This window comes from Mytilus trossulus, chromosome 5 (assembly GCF_036588685.1).
Source record: "Mytilus trossulus isolate FHL-02 chromosome 5, PNRI_Mtr1.1.1.hap1, whole genome shotgun sequence".
Classification (NCBI taxonomy): domain Eukaryota; kingdom Metazoa; phylum Mollusca; class Bivalvia; order Mytilida; family Mytilidae; genus Mytilus; species Mytilus trossulus.
Genome location: NC_086377.1, coordinates 47,213,272 through 47,233,017, shown reverse-complemented (window position 1 = coordinate 47,233,017; position 19,746 = coordinate 47,213,272). Strand labels below are relative to the sequence as shown.

Here is a 19,746-nt window from a genome sequence, read left to right as displayed (position 1 = left end):
ATTCTTGACCCAAATTTTTTTACAGTGTAATTTCACCCCCCTACTTACAATTTGAGGCATTAAACATGGAGAAATAAATTTGGAAGGGGTATAAAAATTATTGGCAAGTAACCCACTGTTAACACTAGGGACTATATTCGTGAACAACCAAAATCAAGGGACGACAATTGTGGTCTCGGACCATATAATTTATGGCTGAATGAAAATGAAAGCAAACTTCTCTCAAATTCCTAGCTACATGTAGTCCAGTTAACTGTGAAGACTATTTTTTAGGTTTTTTCTGGGACGCCTTCCTCCAACGTTCTAGCCAATAAATAACTATACCATTATAATATACATGTAACTCGAGTGGAAGTTTCCATTGGTTTTTGTTTTAGTCTACCCAAAGTAAAGTAATCTTTATTTAATCTTTATTTAAAGTCGGGTTGCATATATATACATAATAACAATGAACATGAGCTCTTAAGAGCTCTTTAACCGACTGATATTAATAAACAAAACATACATGTAATAACATCAGACACACATACAACACAAACATGCAAACAGACAGCACATATATATATTAATACATAGATAGCACATGCAGAATAAAAGCTAAGCAAGATAGATTAAAACAAATGTCTAATATCAGCACATATACAGTAGCACATAGTATTTATATAACAGTAGCACATGCAAACTCAAACACTTTAAGCACAAACAAAAGACTGCATGCAGCTATAGCAAAGGTAATGCATAAGCAAAAGAAATAAATGGCTAAATAAAAAATAAAAATAACTGCAAAAAAAATAAAACATTAAAAAAAAACCAAACAAACAGCAGGCTTCGAGATCAAGTTATGGGGCAGCAAGTAAGTACATTATTTACAAGAACTGCATGTACATTTTTCTGAAAAACACCAGGTGGAGATAAAATTTTTGAACTGGCCAAAAGTTGATAAGCTCCTTGCCTCATTTGGCAAGGAGTTCCAGAGTTTTGCTGCCTCATAACTAAAGTTTTTCTTACCATACCTTGTTGTTTTTGGCCGTGGTATATCTGCTATGCCTTTGTACCTGAAGTTATATGAATTTTCTTTAATATTTACTTAATTATGTAGGAATTCTGGACTTGATTTATTTATTATTTTATATGTCTCTAATGCCATGGTTCTCAATCTTCTGATTTTTAGTGCTGGTAGCTTAGATTGTTCAAGAAGTGTATTGTAAGAATTTGTGTAGTCGTCATAAATAAATCTGAGTGCTCTTTCTTGTATTTTTTCTATTTTCTTTGTGTTTTGTTCACTGCAGAAGTGCCAGCCATGTAAGAGGACAGTAGCTGAGGTTTGACATGATAAATGAGTGGTATATTGTAAGTTTTGAAAGTCTGGTGAGATGAGTGCCAATTCTTTTTAGAACGTTTAGTTGTCGTGCAGCTTTTTTGCAAATATTTGAGATGTGAGTGTTAAAATCCAGTTTAAAGTCTATTGTTACACCGAGCAGTTTCACTTCGTCGTCACATTTTATGTTGAATCCATTTAGGTTGAAAGTAATATTTTGAGTGTGTGTTTTTTTACCTATGGAAATTGCCTGGAATTTTTCGGGGTTTGCCTGCATTTTTTTGAAAGAGAACCATGAGATTAGGGAATTACTATCTTCCTCTAAGGGTTTAATAACTGATTCCAAAGTAGTACCTGTTTTTGAGAGGGTGTTATCATCAGCATAGTTTTATAAATCACAGTGTTTGACAAAAAGAAAAATATCATTTATAAAAACATTAAATAATACAGGGCCTAGTATAGATCCCTGAGGAACACCTTTATATATATCTTGCATTTGACTGATACTCTGGCCTATTTTTACACACTGTTTTCTTGCAGTCAGATAGCTTTTGAGTAATTCCAGAGCAGATGGACTAAGGCCATATTTTTCCAATTTCAAAAGAAGTAAATCATGTGGAAGACAGTCAAAGGCTTTACTTAGGTCCATTAATATAGCCGCTAAATATTTATTGTTATCCAGTGCCTTTTATCAATCTTCCAAAATTTTTAGTAATGTTGACTGGCAGCCATAACCAGCTCGAAATGCCGCAAGAAAATGGTCGAAAATATCATCAAAGTATTTAGTGAGTTGATTTTCTATGGCTGTTTCAAAAATTTTAGATATAGCAGGTAAAACACTAACTGGTCTATAATTACCCTTTTCAAGAACACTGTTTTTTTTGTGAACAGTTGCCACTTGGGCAATTTTTAATGAGTCTGGAAAAATGGAAGTGGATAATGATAAATTTACAAGCTGTGTGATAGGTTTAATCACTACAGGTTTAGCAGCGTGTAAAATTTTTGGTGATATACCATCTATACCAGTAGCCTTTTTAACATTTATTTTACCAATTCTTTTAGAAACAAATTCCTCGTTTATAGGCTGAAAAATAAGTTTATTTGATGTTGACCCGTTTGAGTATTTATTACTTATAGCTTCTATACTTGGGTGTTTGTCATTCACCTGTACGTTGTTGTCACCAATGTTTTTTGCAACATTAACAAAAAAGTCATTAAAAATTTCAGATATTTCTTGTTGGTTCGTGATGATTTTGTTGTTTTCCTGCAGTATGGTTTCTTTTTGGCTGGTGCATCCTTTGTTTGTAAGGAATGGCTTAACTGTTGGCCAGAAATCTTTCGACTTAGAACCACCTGTGCAGCGTTCTATGAAGTATCTATTTATGGATTGTTTTTTAAGTTTAGTGACATAATTTCTTTGTGTTTTGTATGCATCCCATGTCTTGCTGTTATTCATTTTATGAAATTTGTTGTAAAGCATTTTCTTTTTATAAATTGCAGATTTTAACTGTTTGTTCATGTATGGTATCTGTTTAGATAGTATTTTTCTTTCTTTAAAGGGTGCATGTTTATTTGCTGTTTCAATAAACTTCTTGTTGAAGTTTTCATACTCAGTATTTATGTTATTATGAGGGTCAACATCCCAATTTAACTCATTCAAATCAGATAAAAAATCATTTACATCAAAATTTTTAAAACCCAAGTTCTGGGATATTTGACAAACTACTAAAAGCACATAAACATAAACAAGATGTTTATTTAGAAAAATATATATCGTTGAACATTAGGTTTACATAAATAAATATATGGTGGTGGCTAGCCTACTTGTGTGAATTAAGGTTCCATATTCGCAAGCCAACATATGAGCGTCTGCTCATTTTAAATCCTTTAGTGTAGATCGACTGCCCCAAACCAGATGAGTGACGTCATACTAAAAGTTCCTAGGGGCCGAAGTTGGGGACATGCAAGAACAGAAAGTATAATTGTAAAAATAAAATTAATACAATACAATATTTTTATTATCAATCATGGACGCCCTAAAAGAGCAGTATAATTACAAGCAATTTGTTACAATGATTATTATTAATTCTTAATGATATGCAAATGACAGAATATAGAATAAAGAAAATGAGCCCAAAAGTAAAAATTAAAATCACAGAAATTAAAACTAAAACTTAGAAATTTAAAGTGCCAGCATGTTCGAAAATATGTTATACATTTTCCTTTCAATCGTACTCAAAACCTACTAATTATTTTTATTGACGTCACACAGGTAGCTGAAAAATATATTTGTCATACGTAGTGTGAAATATTTCAATCTTGGTACTCGAAAGGCTTTTACATGATACATTGTGAAAATGTTTCAAGATCTTCCTCTCATATAGTCCCACAGGATGTTGAAACATATTTTTGGCATACGTAGTGTTACATATTTCATTACTGCTAGAATTATATAATTAGCAGATTATTTTCTATCTATTCATTTATAGGTACTTCTGTAATATTCTCTTCTTTACAAGCAATTTCACAGCATTAATTTTCAAAATTGATAAAGTAGGAAACTTCTCTTAAACGTTACAACTGATACACAGCCTTAGAATGCCTTTTTATATTGGAAGATTTATAATTGGTCACTTTAATTCCACTGATTGATTTAGGTCGTCCCACTGCCATACCAAATTGTCTTGGTTGGTTTGCAATTTGCAAATTAATTTCCAAATAAGGAATGTTCATTCCCGGAGATTTATGTATTGTTATTGCAAACGCCAGCTGAATTGAATTCTTTTTGCAATACATTGGAGAGTTGTCTCATTGGCACTCACACCACATCTTCCTATATCTAGTCGACTGGATCATATTTTGTGAATGTTTTATTGGTTATAGCAACACTAATTTTTTTCATCGAGTTCAAATTGTACTAGTATATCATGTTCATGTATTTTCACCTCCTAGAAATTAAGTGCTAGGATGTTCAATTCGCGAATTGTTTTGTAAAAATTTACAATTATTAAATTTCGAATTTAAGGAACACATTTCTGTATACATTTAAATCCGTGTTCCATGATTAAATCCTAATTGCTCAACTCCCAGTGGTAAATATTTCATGGATATTCAGGACTCGTAAATTTTAAAATCGAGATGTTTAAAAGCTTAGATATTTTAAAAGTTGTCGGCAGCACTGAATGTGGTGTACCATATACTGATTTTACATCTAATATTAGAGAATATATTTTTAATATATAGAAAAATAAATGGAGTAAAAAACATGATAATAAATTGCATGAAATTAAACCAAAACCTTTTAACAATATTATGTGCAGAAAAGATCAGTGTGGTATTACTAGATGTCGTATTGGTCATACTAGAATAACACACGAATATCTTTTAAAAAATGAAGATGAACCACAATGTGTACCTTACAACTGCAAGTATACTATTAAACATGTTTTAATTAATTGTATTGACTTTGCTGATATTCGTAAGAAGCATTGCAATGTCAATAATATGTATGATTTATTCAATAATGTTCCATTTACAAATATTGTTGCTTTTTTAAAAGAAATTGGAGTTTATTATAGAATATAAGAATGTTATTATATTTAAATCGATTTTAATTTTTATCACGTTATTTTACTGTTGATTTTTATTTGTATATAATCAATTTGCTTTAGTCAAGAATTTTAGTATATGGATTTTTTGTCTTATTTTAAAAATATGCTTTAAATTATAAAAATTATTCGAATTAGCTCTCGCCGCGATATAGCCTTTTTGTGCTAATGCGGCGTAAAGCAACCAACAATCAATCAATCTTCCAAACGAAACGATGTCCTCATCTCCATGTTATCATTCCTATATCTTTTAGTAAAAGTCACGGGTTGTGCCATGATTGTTTCAAATGTTGGGTATGAGTCCAAGCCACAGTGCGTTCCAGTTTTATTGATAAAAATTTCTATGCACACCAATGAAAATAGTTGTGGCACATTACATTAAGACTTACAATGACAATTTCATTAAGAGGGTCTCCTGTAATTTTCAACACTTGAAAAGATAAAATTGTGTATTGGTTCACACAACAGATGAGAGTTGAAGTAGGTGTCTAATTTATAAACAATTTGTTCGCCTTTCGTTGTGTCACGTAAAATAATTAGGATTGGATTCTTATATAACAAAAATTATTATAGTACTACTTTGAAGAGTCGAATTGTAGTTGTGCTATTTAAGTATACTCACGTAGTGAACTGGTTCAACCCCTCATTCATTATTCAAAGTTCACCTCAAATTGAACACTAAACACTTACAATAACATCATTATTTTTGACAGAATCTAAAAACAGTTTCTATACTCATGTTAAGTGTTGTTAGAATAGTTCTTTAAAGTTTGTAGGAAAAAAATGTTTCAAAATCATGACACCATGATTTTTAGGTTGAGGGGTATTACAGTAAACTAAAACATAAAATTAAAACATAATTATCAGTTAATATCGATTTTTTTTTATATATTGATAACTACACTTAAAGACAAAACATAGTGCATGAATACAATTTGAAAAATCACATGTGGAAAACAATATATGATCCAGATTCGTGGTAACACCCGTGTGCTTTGATTCTAATAAATCTTATTAATATCTCACATGTAAAACATAACTGACTTAAACTTTTCGGGTGAAAATAAGAATTAACGGTCAGGTCGGGTTGTTGTGGACCAAATGGCGAGGCAATAATGGGGCGACTGTTCCCATTCTAATCTTATGTGAACATATTCCACAATGCAATTTGTAAAATCTTGAAAACAACATGTTCTCGTTCGTGTGTTTATCACTATTAATTGTTAGTTTTGGGTATGAAATGAACCCTGAAACATGCAGTATGGAAACTGATATAAGTTTCCACCCTATAAGGTTAATGTGTACCTTTGTCGGGAAAGGATTGTACTATCATGACGGTCCGCTAGACCCACAGGAAATTCGTCTCACAAGAATGACCATGAAGACATTTGTTTATTTATCGGAACAATATACAGTGAGAAAGTTTATTGTCGATCAGGGGGATCTCACCTTGTGTAAAAACATAAAGACTGATGAAGGGAACAATTGAATGTGTAAGTGTATTTTCCCCCTTTTAGCACATAGTCTTAGGTGCTAATTAGTTAGTATATTAGCTCTGTAGAAGTTTGAAGTAAATTTAAAGTTATTTAAAACAATCAATAGACAGATCAAAATTACTAGTAGAATTATACTTTTACGAATCTTGGTTTAATTTTATTTTATCTTCTAAACAGAATTTTTTTTTCAAATGGCAAGGGAGCTATTATTACAAACAGTTGTATTATTTAGTGAAACTTTAAAGAGAAAACAATTATGGTTAAATAAGATCAGGATAAAATCAGATAAAACTATAAAATATGTGTTCATGGGAATATTTAACATTTGTTATCTTTTATATTCTCCTTATCTCTTCTTAGCAAATAAAAACATTAATATTCATCTTCTTCATTTTCTGTTGTAAATAGGATGAATATTTATTGTGGCAATACATACTAAACATTTCTTTATTAAAGCACAGTCTCTTTTTCCATATTTTCATCTTCAGCCTTCTCAACAATTAGTCTGAGGTCGACAGTGGGGGAGAGAAAGACTTAGGTTGAGCAGACAAGGATGCCTGGGCATAGTCATGCTCATTCATCCTCGGTGAAAACCAATCCACCAAATCATCCAACAACTCACCATCAGCAGAGTCCTGTTCCAGTAGTTGATCAAGCTGATCATCAACAGAGCTCCCCTGTTGAAACTCCTGATCTTCAGGTTGGTACCCCCATGTTGGGCTTTGAACAATTTTTCCCAAGACTTGCTTTCTGAATGGTATAAAAAATATGTATACTTTAAAATACATAAAAAGTACAAATGTAGGTGTTGAATTGTTGTATTTGTCTGTAATATTTCTTTGCTTAGAGTTAAACTATTTAATAAATAAGATTTTTTTTTATTAAATTTGATTTAAGATGTAAGATAATAAAATCTAATGTATAGTTTAAAGTTGTTTTCTTGGTTGAAAATGTAAATTAAACATTATAAATATTATTTTTTAGAATGATGATATACCTGTATGGACTTATGCCTGTGTGACTGCTGTATGTGGTATTTACCATTAAACTAGAATAGATGTTACCTCTTTGTGATGTAAAACGTTGCAGATATTGATTCCATCGATTCTTCTATTGGCAAAATCAACAGGAAGGAATCTCCTCTTTTCCTCATGTAAAGGTTCCGATCTTACTGGTTTGAAAAGACGGGAAAGAGCTACATCACAAATAATACTGACTAGTCTGTATATTGCAGAAAATGTATTTGGTGCCCCCTTTGTCAAGTGCATAATCTCTCAAACGTTTTAGAAAATTAACTGGCAGTGAAAAGAGAATAGTTCTTATGTAATGTAACCCTAGTGGATGATGAATATGTGAAAGAAGGTCATCAAAGCTGCAAGATGGTGATCTAGATTTGGAAGACTTTTTCACATTAGGCCGATGGTAATGTTTTTGCCCATGACTACGTTGTTGTCGTAGTATTAAATAAACTCATGACATAAAAATCACTGCAGGCAGGACTTGACAAATTGCCTACTCCTTTGATATTGTCATTGCAACCATATGTTGAAGAGCGTTGAGGCCAAAATTCCTAAAAGTTTCGCCACATAAAGCTAAGGTAATGTATGCCTGAGGTAGAAAAGCCTTAATATTTCAAAAAAATCAAAAAAAATGTAGACAGTAAATTTATAAATATAACCATATCAATGACAATTCATGTCAGCACAAAATCACACAACAACCCGACCATAGCAAAAAACAACAGCAGGTCTTCAATGTAGCGAGAAATCCCGCACCCAGGATGACCGTCTAGAATGGTTTAAGCACTCATGTATATCTTTATTTTCTCCAAACCGTTTGTCACAGTACTCCTTCATATCTTATGCAATTGTGATTACTAATTCCAACGACTTCACTGCTTTTGAAGTAGTTGAATTAATGACTGCGCCTTCTCTGTGGCATCTATGTTTCCCATGATGAGGACCAAAATAACTTCTAGAAGCAGGAACATTTTCAGAAATGATGGACAGGTCCAGGAAAGAACTGCAGCATTTATACTGATTTGTGCAACCATGCATTCAATTATTCTATCAATGCATAAATGTTGGGCGTCTTTCGGATGTGTAATACCAACCGCTGGAAATTCCTTAAATTCCTTAATGATGAGTTTATTACAATGTACCCTCTAATTGCAACCCTTCCAATTACACTGAACCCAGTGAGAATCAAAGTCTGCCTCTGAATCGTAAAAATTAAAAACACAAAAATAATGAACTCACGAGGAAATTTCAAGAAGGAAAGTCCTAAATCAAAAGGCAAAAATCAAAAGTCCAAACACATCAAACGAATGGATACCAACTGTCATATTCCTTACTTTGTACATAATGAGCTCTAGAATTGTTCTTTGAAAACCATTCAGTGATTAAGAAGAGTTGCAGATACTAGTAAGGTAATTGTAGAACCAATGTGAGAATGCAAATTGACTAATTTATTTAAACCAATGTGTCCACCCTTCAACCATTGGCCCATTACCAACAGAAGCAACATCATCAATGTGGTATTGCCAAAAAATTATGTATACGTAATATTTACCCGAAAATGTTTTAAGCTCATTAAGTTCTGCAATGTTCAGGTCTGCATTTGTCAGGACCTTCCCCATGCCTACATTGTACGCTCTTTTGGCATAAATTCCATCTTCTTTGAATTGTTCATGTAGCTAATTCCGGGGATTTTCACTGCATTTTTGGCAAATTTCTCTTGCTGAAAGTTTACAGATATGACAGAAGAATAGGTTCCTCTCAGGTCACCATAGCAGTGCATTTTTCATATCACATGGACCTAATATGTCATTATCTTCATTAGCCAATCTTATCATATGTAGTTTACTGTGTGATGTTTTACTGTCACATAAGTCTTTGCCTGATTGTGCCTCGCTGAAGTTATACTGCTTACTCTTAATACTTGGTTCTTTTGGAATCTGATTTCTTGATTGTATATAAGCAAGTAAGTGTCCATTGTGATAACACCCTGCATTGTCACTTTTGATAAAAGCTTTTATGTGGGGAAATGTTGTCTTCATCCAAGTTATTATTCAAAATGCATGCTACAGAGTACCAACCCTGTTTTCCATCGTCTAAGATGTGGATGTACCAATGTATTTTTAATTCGTCAAGTTCTTTTAAGACTGCAAAAGTGAAGTGCCACGAGATTCCATTTTTGCCAAAGAATTATGTCAGTTTTTTTTCTATGAAGAAAAGGAATAAACTTCATAATCCAGTCCATTATTATCAGTGTTTCATTGGGCTGAAGATTACGCTTTTGATGTGTATCATATTTAGCCGTATATCTAGTGCTGTTGGCTAGCCTTATATCACTACGCTTAATATGTCGTGTGAAAAAAATCCTGATTGGGTAGCTGTTGGTTTTTGCCATACATTAGGAGATCACTCTGGTCCAAAGTTCATTCGCAATCTTCAACCAAAGCACCTCACTATACAACTTTCCTCCGTCAAACTTACACCGTATGTGCATCCAAGATTCTGCAAGATTGGTTGTGTTGTTACCAAACAAACGATCAGCCTTTTCACTTATTCGAGACAATAAAGTACAGACATCTTGGATAATGTACTGTTCAACATCACTGTAATTTATGCAAGTACCTATACGTGTTTCTTCTTGTGCCTCTATGGATGTTCCCTTAGTCCACAGTTTTATTTGGTCGTCAAATATAGCTGAACTTTCATCTTGATCTTGTAGAGAAGTCAGTTTACCGTCATTTGAGGTTGCTGGATGATAACTTTGCTTTGCAAAATTTATAAAAAAAAAAGTAACAGACCTATAATATATTCAAGTATTTGTTATATTAAAGGCAAATCATATTGGAATTATTCTTTTTAAATTACCTGGTTTAGATTTAAGCAATGACTGTAGACCTAATTCTTCTGCTCCTTCCCAACACTGGTCAAGTATTCCTTTTTTTTTATGTTATTCGTGAAAAATGAGCTATCAAAGCCTTTGCAATGAATAATCTGGATGTTGGAGATAACCTTGATGTTATTCCCGACTCTTCCATTGCTGTTAACACTTCATCGTCTGTATTTAACTGATCAACTGGTTCATTTTGGATCTGAAGAAAAATTTGATAAATATATTATTCACATATTAAAGACATTTGTAAGATATATATATTAAAGTAGCCAAAATTCAAAACTCATAAAATCTACCAGGTTTGAATATTTTTGTTAAAAGTTTATAAAGGAAAGTTGAGGGGATTTGAAATTTATATAGCCCTAACTTTGAATATAATAAGAAGGTTCAATATCTCAAAAGAAAGATTGGGATTTTAGTAATATCTCACATTCCAAATTGAGGCAAGGAAACATTTCTTTCAACTCTTACCATTGTATGTTATTGTCATGATCTGATGTTAAAAATTATTGTTTTTGGATAAATAATCTGTTTGCAATTTACCAAATAATTTAATTTTTCAATTCTAATTGTGTACATTACAAGAGTAATAAAAATGACAGAAATGGCTCTTCTTTAAGGTTAATGACCTTTTCAGTAGCCATTATTATACAAACTTTTCAAACTTCAGTAGTATAAAAACAATGAATAATTGCTCTCCATCTCCCGCCAAAATGATGCTATGAGTTTGAATTTACAAGAAGTACATGACTGGGCATGTCATTTTGAAAAAGCTGATATGAGCAATTTTCAATGTTAGTTTTAAATGGTTAGAAGAATGGACAAAACTAACATAGATGGTAAAAGCTCACTTGAGGTTTGAATTGCACATAAGAGCATTATGTTAGATTTTTTTGTGCACATATAAACTACCAAAACTGCACATGTTAGCAATCTGATTTGCATATGTTCCAGATCGTACGAGTATTTGGACCGTACTAGTACGTACGAGTACGGTCTGGACCGTATGCATACTTTTTTCAAAATACTTGTACGGTCGGACCGTACAAGTACAGTTTGACTTATATTAAGAAGTTGGTCAAGGTTATTAGATGCAAATGCATATAACAGATCAACATAACTTAACTCTCGAATTAATAAAAGAAATAGTTCAATTTTAAGTGAAATAAAAACTTAAAATCTGTTAATAGATATAGGAAGATGTGGTGTGAGTGCCAATGAGACAACTCTCCATCCAAGTAACAATTTAAAAAGTAAACCATTATAGGTTAAAGTACGGCCTTCAACACGGAGCCTTGGCTCACACCGAACAACAAGCTATAAAGGGCCCCAAAATTACTAGTGTAAAACCATTTAAACGGGAAAAAACAACGGTCTAATCTATATAAACAAAACGAGAAACACGCATATATTACATAAACAAACGACAACTACTGTAAATCAGATCCCTGACCTAGGACAGGTGCAAACATTTGCAGCGGGATTAAACGTTTTAATCTCTACTTGTATTTAGTATGTGGATCTGTAATACATTAATTGGATTTGGATCACTGAAATTGAAGATATCAAAGTAAACATAATGTGGTAGAACAATTGTTTTAGAATATTTAGCAACTTTACAAAAAATGCAAATGCAAAGGGACATGCATGAACTGCAAACATGATAATGTAAAGAAATTACGTAACTTGTGTCACCTTGGAAGAGATTACTTAAATAGGATTCAGATATACAATTTAACAAATATTTATTTCCAAATGTTTGTTTGTTCATTTTATCCATCTAATTGTAATCATAACAGTTTATAAAACTTAAAATAAAGATTGTGATAAATGCTTGTTTAAATTTAACATGTATAGTCAGCTGGTATTGGACCATACGCGTATACTCAAATGGTCCGGACCATACATGTAAGGTCCAAATACTCATATTGTCTGGAACACATACAATTCTTACGTACATCTCATGTGCTTCACATGTGAAACTCATGTGCTTTTGTTAGCAATTTCTGTACAGGTATAGGGGTAGGCCATTTTGTATTTATCCAAAGGGCCCAAGGAAACTTGATGCAGAGCATTACTATTTACTGTTTCATTGCATTTAATAGAAAAAAGGCTTTGTTGCAAAGAAACTAAGATTTTTATAGAAAATTCACAGCCTAATTTAGTTTAATACAGATACAGGAAAAAGGCTGTGGATTTTCTATAAAATTTCCATATGTATAGTTTTGAATCAACACAATGGTCATCCAGCGTGTCAATAGTTGCTGAATCTGCACCCATGTAGCCATAGGTAACCATAGCATGTGTCAGAATAGGGGAAAATGCTCCACCTTGTATTATTATTGTTGCAAGCATTTTCCCTATAGTTTTATATGTTCCTTCTATGAAGGCCAACACATTGAATGTCAGCTCCTGACCATTGCTGCCTATTTCTGAAAATTAACAAATAATTTGTTGCTTTAAATCATTAATTTACATGCATTCACAAGACCATAGCAAAAAAGTAATTATTTTGTATTTCATTATTTAAATGCATACATAACATATTAAGAAATTGTGCTCGAACAGCACACTAAAATGCCCCATTTCACTTTATTTTTCTAATTCAATGTAACAAACAATAATTTATCTAAAAATTTCAATAGGCACCATGTATTGTAAACATTATTGTATTAGTAACTACATAATAATTTTGAAAGAGCACATGAATATGTGTACCAAGTTTCAACTTGTTGATACCTCTAATAGGATGAAAGACATAGGTACGACATGAAGGAATTATTTTTTTGTTAACTTGGTAATTTCACAATATAAAGTTTATTAAGCAGCACCAACATTATATGATTTAAGCTCTGATGTCCCATGTAGCCTGCAAGTTAAAAAAATGTTTCCAGAAAACCTTGTGATAGCATTGTGTGTGTGACTGTCTAAATAATGTACGTGCTTAAAAAAAATTGAGACATTCATCAATTTCTAAGTACATGAAATATAATTAAAACAAATTAAAAATTAAATCACCTCGCACTCTCATGACTGAACTATGCTACACTACAACAGATTGTTAAATCTATTGGCAAATACAATGTAGAGTTTGGTATGATGCAATTAGGTCATTATTTTAGTGAGCTTTTCTCATCACTTAGCCTCCGGCGTTAACTTTTACAAAAATCTTCTCCTCTGAAACTAATAGGCCAAATTTTACCAAACTTGGCCATAATCATCATTGGGGTATCTAGTTTTTAAAAAAATAGATTGTTCTTCGCCGAAGGCGAAAAAAAAAGTTTGCACAGAAAAAAAACCCATAGGAAGGTTACTATACAAATCCTTGGTTAGACAGTAACAAAGGAATAGTCTTTATTCTGATTTTGATAAAGGCTTTGGTAATCTCAATGATTTTCTTTATACAAATCAGGATCAAGGACAGAAAAAATATCAACATTGTCTTCCACGTCATCGCAATCCTCACGACTATAGCATAGGGTGCCTGACTAGGCCGTCTGGAGCGCTGTCCAGAAATATTCCACATTGCAATAGCCGGGACCGGATCAAATGATGCTATATCTTAAGTGTGAAACATAATGAATAAAATATCTGATAAAAAATTGGACGCAATTTTGATCGCCAATCATTCTTTACAAGTTTCATCTCAGAAAACCCCCTTCCTGCATCAGCAGAATGAGCAGGAAGGGCTAGGATTAAATTTTTCACATATTGTACAGTTCATTAAATTCCCCAAGGGTGACTGGGGTATAGAAGTATGGTCACTTGGTCTTCTCCCGACCGGCAGTAAAACGCTTGCCGAAGTGGGGCGTCCGTTTGGCTGTGCGGGATGTATCAAGTTCGCAGTCACGTCCGGTCAGATGGGGACGTTAAATCCGATGCCTCGTGTAAAGAGAGTGCCACGCTCTTTGCACGTTAAGAACCCTTGCAACAACTCTTTGAGGGGTCCGTAGGTGGCCTGTTGCAAGGCAAAATTTCTGTCTCTATCCAATATACCCTAATTTTCCAGTGGCAGTCCAAATTTTCCCGACCATCATCCTCTATTATAACAACCTACCTATAGTATTTATTGTTAACTTGTTCTCGTCCTGAATATGCATGAAATATTTGCCACTGGACGTTAAGCAACCAACAATCAATCAATCAATCAATTAAATTCCGATCTACTATATAATGCAACCATTCACGACCTTTTCCCCATGATTTTTGGTATTTGCGTTTCCTTTTGTCACTTTCATATACTTTATTTCGATCTTCCTTTTGATTTTCATTTATCTTATTTTTTTTGTCTAGTGGTTTAACTCGTTCCAAAAATTTCCACATTTTATATTGTTGTGAAGGACGCTCAGCCGAGATATTAATCAACTTGATCAACAAAGAAAAGGGGGTGATCTGCCTATGGTTATGACAACCTGAAGAAGGAGCGGTTGACCTTTTGATTCTAGTTGTTTTAAGGGGATGACGGCAATTTCAATATTTTTACGTCAAACTCCCCCCCCCCCCCCCCCTGTCAATGTGTCCTTTAAAAGAGAAACAAGGGTTGATAGTATAAACCCAACAGACAACCAAGAAAGATGAGTGGAGAAGTTATGGAATTTTATTAACTTGTCTTAATATTTCTGATAGTTTTCCCAACCTATTCCGGCAGCATGTCCTTGCACATTGTATATATTAATATCATAGGAAGCGCCCCACCCTTTGTGAACCAATTTGAGGGGTCTTCATTTGCATCACATGGTTAGGTTAACTTTTTAACATATGACATGTGCTGATGTGTGCTGTGTTAGTACTTACAAATTATGCCACCTGCTAGCCCGAGTCTGAGTGTACCTAACTGTTAATGAGGCATGCTATAAATGTCCCAAATCTACCTTCAATAATGTAGCTGCATATCTGTACTAAAAATACTGTGTTAAATGTTATCACAATTACAGACAATTTTGAAATGAATGCAAGAGCTGTATAGCCAGCCATGGTACAAAATGTAGTTAACCTCCATCATCAATGCTCCAGACTAAAAAATTTTCAGATTATTTAAAATTTTCAAAATAGTATATACATGTATTCATATAATACAGAAAGGTTTTGAAGTTTTCTAGACTAGAAAAAACAAATTTATACTCATTATACCACCGCTTTAAAAAAAAAGGGGGGGGGGGGTATACTGTTTAACCCGTCTGTTCTTCCGTCAGTCAGTCCGTCTGTCCCATGAATATTTTTCTCAGGAACTACAATACAAGGATTTCTGAAAGGAGTAGGTCCGGTAAGGACCGATTTTGGCCTCAAATTTCAGATTCATCTGACGAAAGATTTTGACCACTTTTTAAACACTTAAGTGTCTATTTTATTTGAATCAATTAGTTTATGTGAAAGATTTCAACTGAATTAGTCATAAAAACGCACGGATTCAAGCCGAAATGTGAAAAAGCTACCAAATATGCCGAAAAATGTCAATTTTCAGGTGGTTTTTTTAAAAAAATGAAAGTGGCCGCATCCGTGTTCATTTTCAACCTTTAAATATGTTATGTATAAAAATAAAATACGACTTACATTTCAATATTAGGGATGACCACGAATGCGGCCACTTTCGTTTTGCAAGAAAACCGTCTAAAATTTACCTAAAATGCTAGAATTGTGAAGATTTCAGTAATTTAGCATGACTTTATGGTGCTAGTACTCGATATATGTGCATTGTATTGTCAAAATCAGCCCAAATTTATGTAGCAGAAGCTTTCTACTGTCCAATAAATAACTAAAAGTTTACATTTTAGGAATTTTGTAAAACTGCTATATTTTGGGGCCGAAAAAGCGTTTTACTGAACCTACTTTGGTTTCAGGATTTATCTAAGTCAGCTATACCGTGTGATGCGTTTTCAGATTGATCACTTGACAACTTCCTGTTTATCGAACACTTGTATGATTTTACACATCAGGCCAAAATAAAAATATGGTTTGTTTCCCCTCGCCCGACCGACTCGAAGAAATCCCGCCGACTCAAAAGTTTTTATTCCGGTTTTTTGTAACATTTTTTTCCGGAAATTTTTCGGGGTTGTTTCCGGTGCCGATGATCATTTTATGGTGACCGGAAGTTTCTAATTTTTCATCAGATTCTATTAAAAGTCAAGAAACGATACGAATATTTAGGTGGTCTGCTATGAAATGTCGTCCCTCCGGTGGATCGCTATCCTTGCCGTGGTCGGAGGGCTTGCGTATCTCAGTGACCCCAAGAGCTATGCCAGCTGGAGCTTCGTCTCCTGGTAGGGTTACCCATGCTGGACAGGTCGAAGGGTAGAGACCAGACTTAAGTGATCCGAACATCGTGAGATGCCCGATGTTTTAAATAAAATAGGCTCTCCAACCCGTTTGCCGTGGGTTGCTACCCGTGTCGGTGGTTGACGAGATCCTTGTGGATGAGAGCTATAGCCAGACTCCTTACGGTCAGAAAATACCCGGACGGACGAGACTATAGTTCAATAAGCTGCTTTGGCTTCGAAATCATCTAAACGGGAGGTCGGATGGACCCGGTTCGATCAATCGGCTGGTCATGTCGAGCCCTTCAGTTAATCCTCAACAATAAGCTTTCTTGTTACAATTTTCATAATATACACATGTATTTTAAATTAAGCTATTTATATTTTGGATAACTGAAGAAGGCGATGGCTCATGGGTCAATCAAGTGGTACGCTTTCTTTTTCGCTTGATGGATACGCTCTGCTTGAGTATACTATTCTTGGAACATCTGGTGCTTTCCGCAGTGGATCTTGGGTGTTGATTTTGAGGACCAGCTACATTATATTTGGAGCTCGTTTTCAGCATTAGCACTCGATCCCGGTTCGCCACGGAAACACAGCATCGCCCTTGTAGGCACTCCGAGGTGGGTGGATGGCAAGAATGGTGAATCTTTATCCTTTCATATGGCACAACAAAACAAACCCTCTCAATCAGCTTTAATACATAAGAAAAGAAAATGTGATGATTCAGTGCCCTGTCGGGAAGATGACAGTTGGCCCAGATTTATTGTAATAAAAGGAACAGAAGAAAAACCAATTTCAAAAATATCGCCCTTTGTAATTCACAAACAAATTCAAAGCGTTGCTGGTACTGTTAAAAAAGTTTCAAAAATGAGATCTGGCAATTTGTTGGTTGAATGTTCCAACAAAAGTCAATCAACAAATTTACTTACAATGTCTACAATATCAAACTTTCCTGTTTCTGCCTCTCCTCATAACAGTTTGACCAGCTGTAAGGGGATCATTCGAGACAGAAGTCAATACCTTGGTGACCTTACCGTGGAAGAAATCGGTGAGGAACTTTCAAGACAAGGTGTAACTAATGTTATTAGATTTCAAATTAAAAAGAATGGAAATATAATCAAATTAAATACTTATCTTTTGACCTTTAGAACTCCAACTCCTCCTCCATCTATTACTTTAGGTTGCTTCGGAATCAGAGTTGACATGTTTATCCCAAACCCAATTCGATGCTTTACTTGTCAAAAGTTTGGTCATGGAAGCAAACAATGTCGTGGTAAGCAGAGATGCTTCAAGTGTTCTGACGAAGGACACGAGGGAACAAACTGTCACTCTGAATCTTCTAAATGTGTAAACTGTGGTGAATCCCATTTTTCATCGTCTAGGGACTGCCCTGTTTACCTTAAAGAAAAAAATATTATTAAAATTAAAACAGAAAGAAACATTAGTTACCCAGAAGCTAAACAGATAGCTTCTGTTTCGAATGATCTCCTTGTTTCAAACAGACCATCGTACGCCAGCAAAGTTGTCCGTTCATTCAGTCACGAGAATACACAAACTCGCATGACTTGGCCAATTGATGCGGACAATTTTAAAATGCTGCCTGTTGAAACAGAACCTACCGATAGAATATTAATTCCAAGAAAATCTTCCAAAACCAGTACTCAGTCAACTCAATCTTCCCTACAGAGCTCACTATCATCACCAAAAAAAAAATGAGAAAAAAAATAAAAAGAAAAAAGAAACAGTAGAAATACACAATTGGAGCGGTGAATCTGTCTGGGATCTTCCCAGTGACATAGATGATTCTTCCACCTCCAAAAGTCTTCCTTCATCTGCATCCAAGAAGGTATCTTCTTCGTCCAGTACACAGTCTACCAGAGCCACATCTCCTCTTCGTTCTCAAGAAAAGAAGGATGTCCAAAAGAAGCCAGGAAATACATACTCTCAGAAGTCTTCTGATTCGAGGTCGCGGGGTAGGGGTCGAGGCGGAGTAACACCAGCTGCGCGTAGTCCTGGAGATCGACGACTCTCCTCGCACAACAGATTTTCAACACTTATCATCGAAACTGAAATGGAAACTGAAAGTGTTCCGCCACCCGAAAGATCACGATCTCAGGGTGAGCGAAATAAGAATGCTGGCAAACTCGACAGCATTCGCCCTTCTTTTATTAAATAATGACAAATATAATCCAATGGAATTGCCGAGGTCTTAAAATAAATCTTCTCGAGTTAACACTTCTAGTTCAGTCTTTTTTACCTATTGCATTTGGTCTTCAAGAAACTCATCTAAAAGAAAGTGACAACGTATCTTTAAAAGGATACAACATGTATAGTACATTTTCTAAGGCAGATGAACGTGCTGCAGGCGGATCATCCATTTTTGTGAAGGACAACGTCATTCATAGCACAGTCCAACTCACAACGGATCTGCAAGCAGTTGCAATTCGTTTATCATTAGACAAAACAATTACATTATGTTCGATATATATTCCACCTAATTCAATTATCGATAAAGCAAAACTCAAAAACCTCACTGATCAATTACCCTCACCATTTATACTTATGGGCGACTTCAATGCCCACAATCCATTATGGGGTAGCAATACTCATAATGCCAAAGGTAAGATCATTGAGGACTTTGTCTCTCAAGAAGGATTATGCATTTTTAATGATGGATCTAATACGTATCTTCATCCTGGAAACGGGTCTTATTCTTCTATTGATATCACTATATGCGATCCCTCTCTGCTTCTGGATTATTCATGGCGTGTTCATGATGATCTATGTGGTAGTGATCACTTTCCAATAGTACTTGAACATCTTTTTAATTCTGCCCAACAGAGAGTACCACGTTGGAAACTTGACAAGGCGGACTGGTCCTTGTTTGAGAATCTCTGTCGAGCGGAACTTCAGTCAAAGATGTTTAAGACTGTGCAAGATCCAATTTTAACTTTTAATACAGTTCTAACGTCAATTGCTGACAGAACTATTCCTAAGACCTCGGCAAATCCAAAACATCCCAGTAAACCATGGTTTGATGACGCATGTGATCAAGCCATAGGTGACCGTAAAAAATCTGAAAGACGGTTCAAACAACAACCAACGACGGAAAACTTGAGTAATTTCCGTATTTTTCGCGCTAAGGCACGGCGGACTTGTAGGCA

The 19,746-nt window shown here is 34.4% G+C and overlaps 2 protein-coding genes across 2 annotated transcripts; one reads left to right on the top strand and one right to left on the bottom strand.

The window, feature by feature from the left end:
* Window positions 1–2,009: 2,009 nt before the first annotated feature.
* LOC134718019 (uncharacterized) lies at window positions 2,010–2,774 on the bottom strand. The gene has a single exon (XM_063580518.1). The coding sequence runs from the start codon at window positions 2,772–2,774 to the stop codon at window positions 2,010–2,012; it is 765 nt and encodes a 254-aa protein (XP_063436588.1).
* Window positions 2,775–17,242: 14,468 nt separating this feature from the next.
* Window positions 17,243–18,758, top strand: LOC134718018 (uncharacterized). The gene is made up of 2 exons (XM_063580517.1): window positions 17,243–18,090; window positions 18,347–18,758. Exons 1-2 carry the CDS (start codon window positions 17,243–17,245, stop codon window positions 18,756–18,758), a joined length of 1,260 nt encoding a protein of 419 aa, XP_063436587.1.
* The last annotated feature ends 988 nt before the right edge of the window (window positions 18,759–19,746 follow it).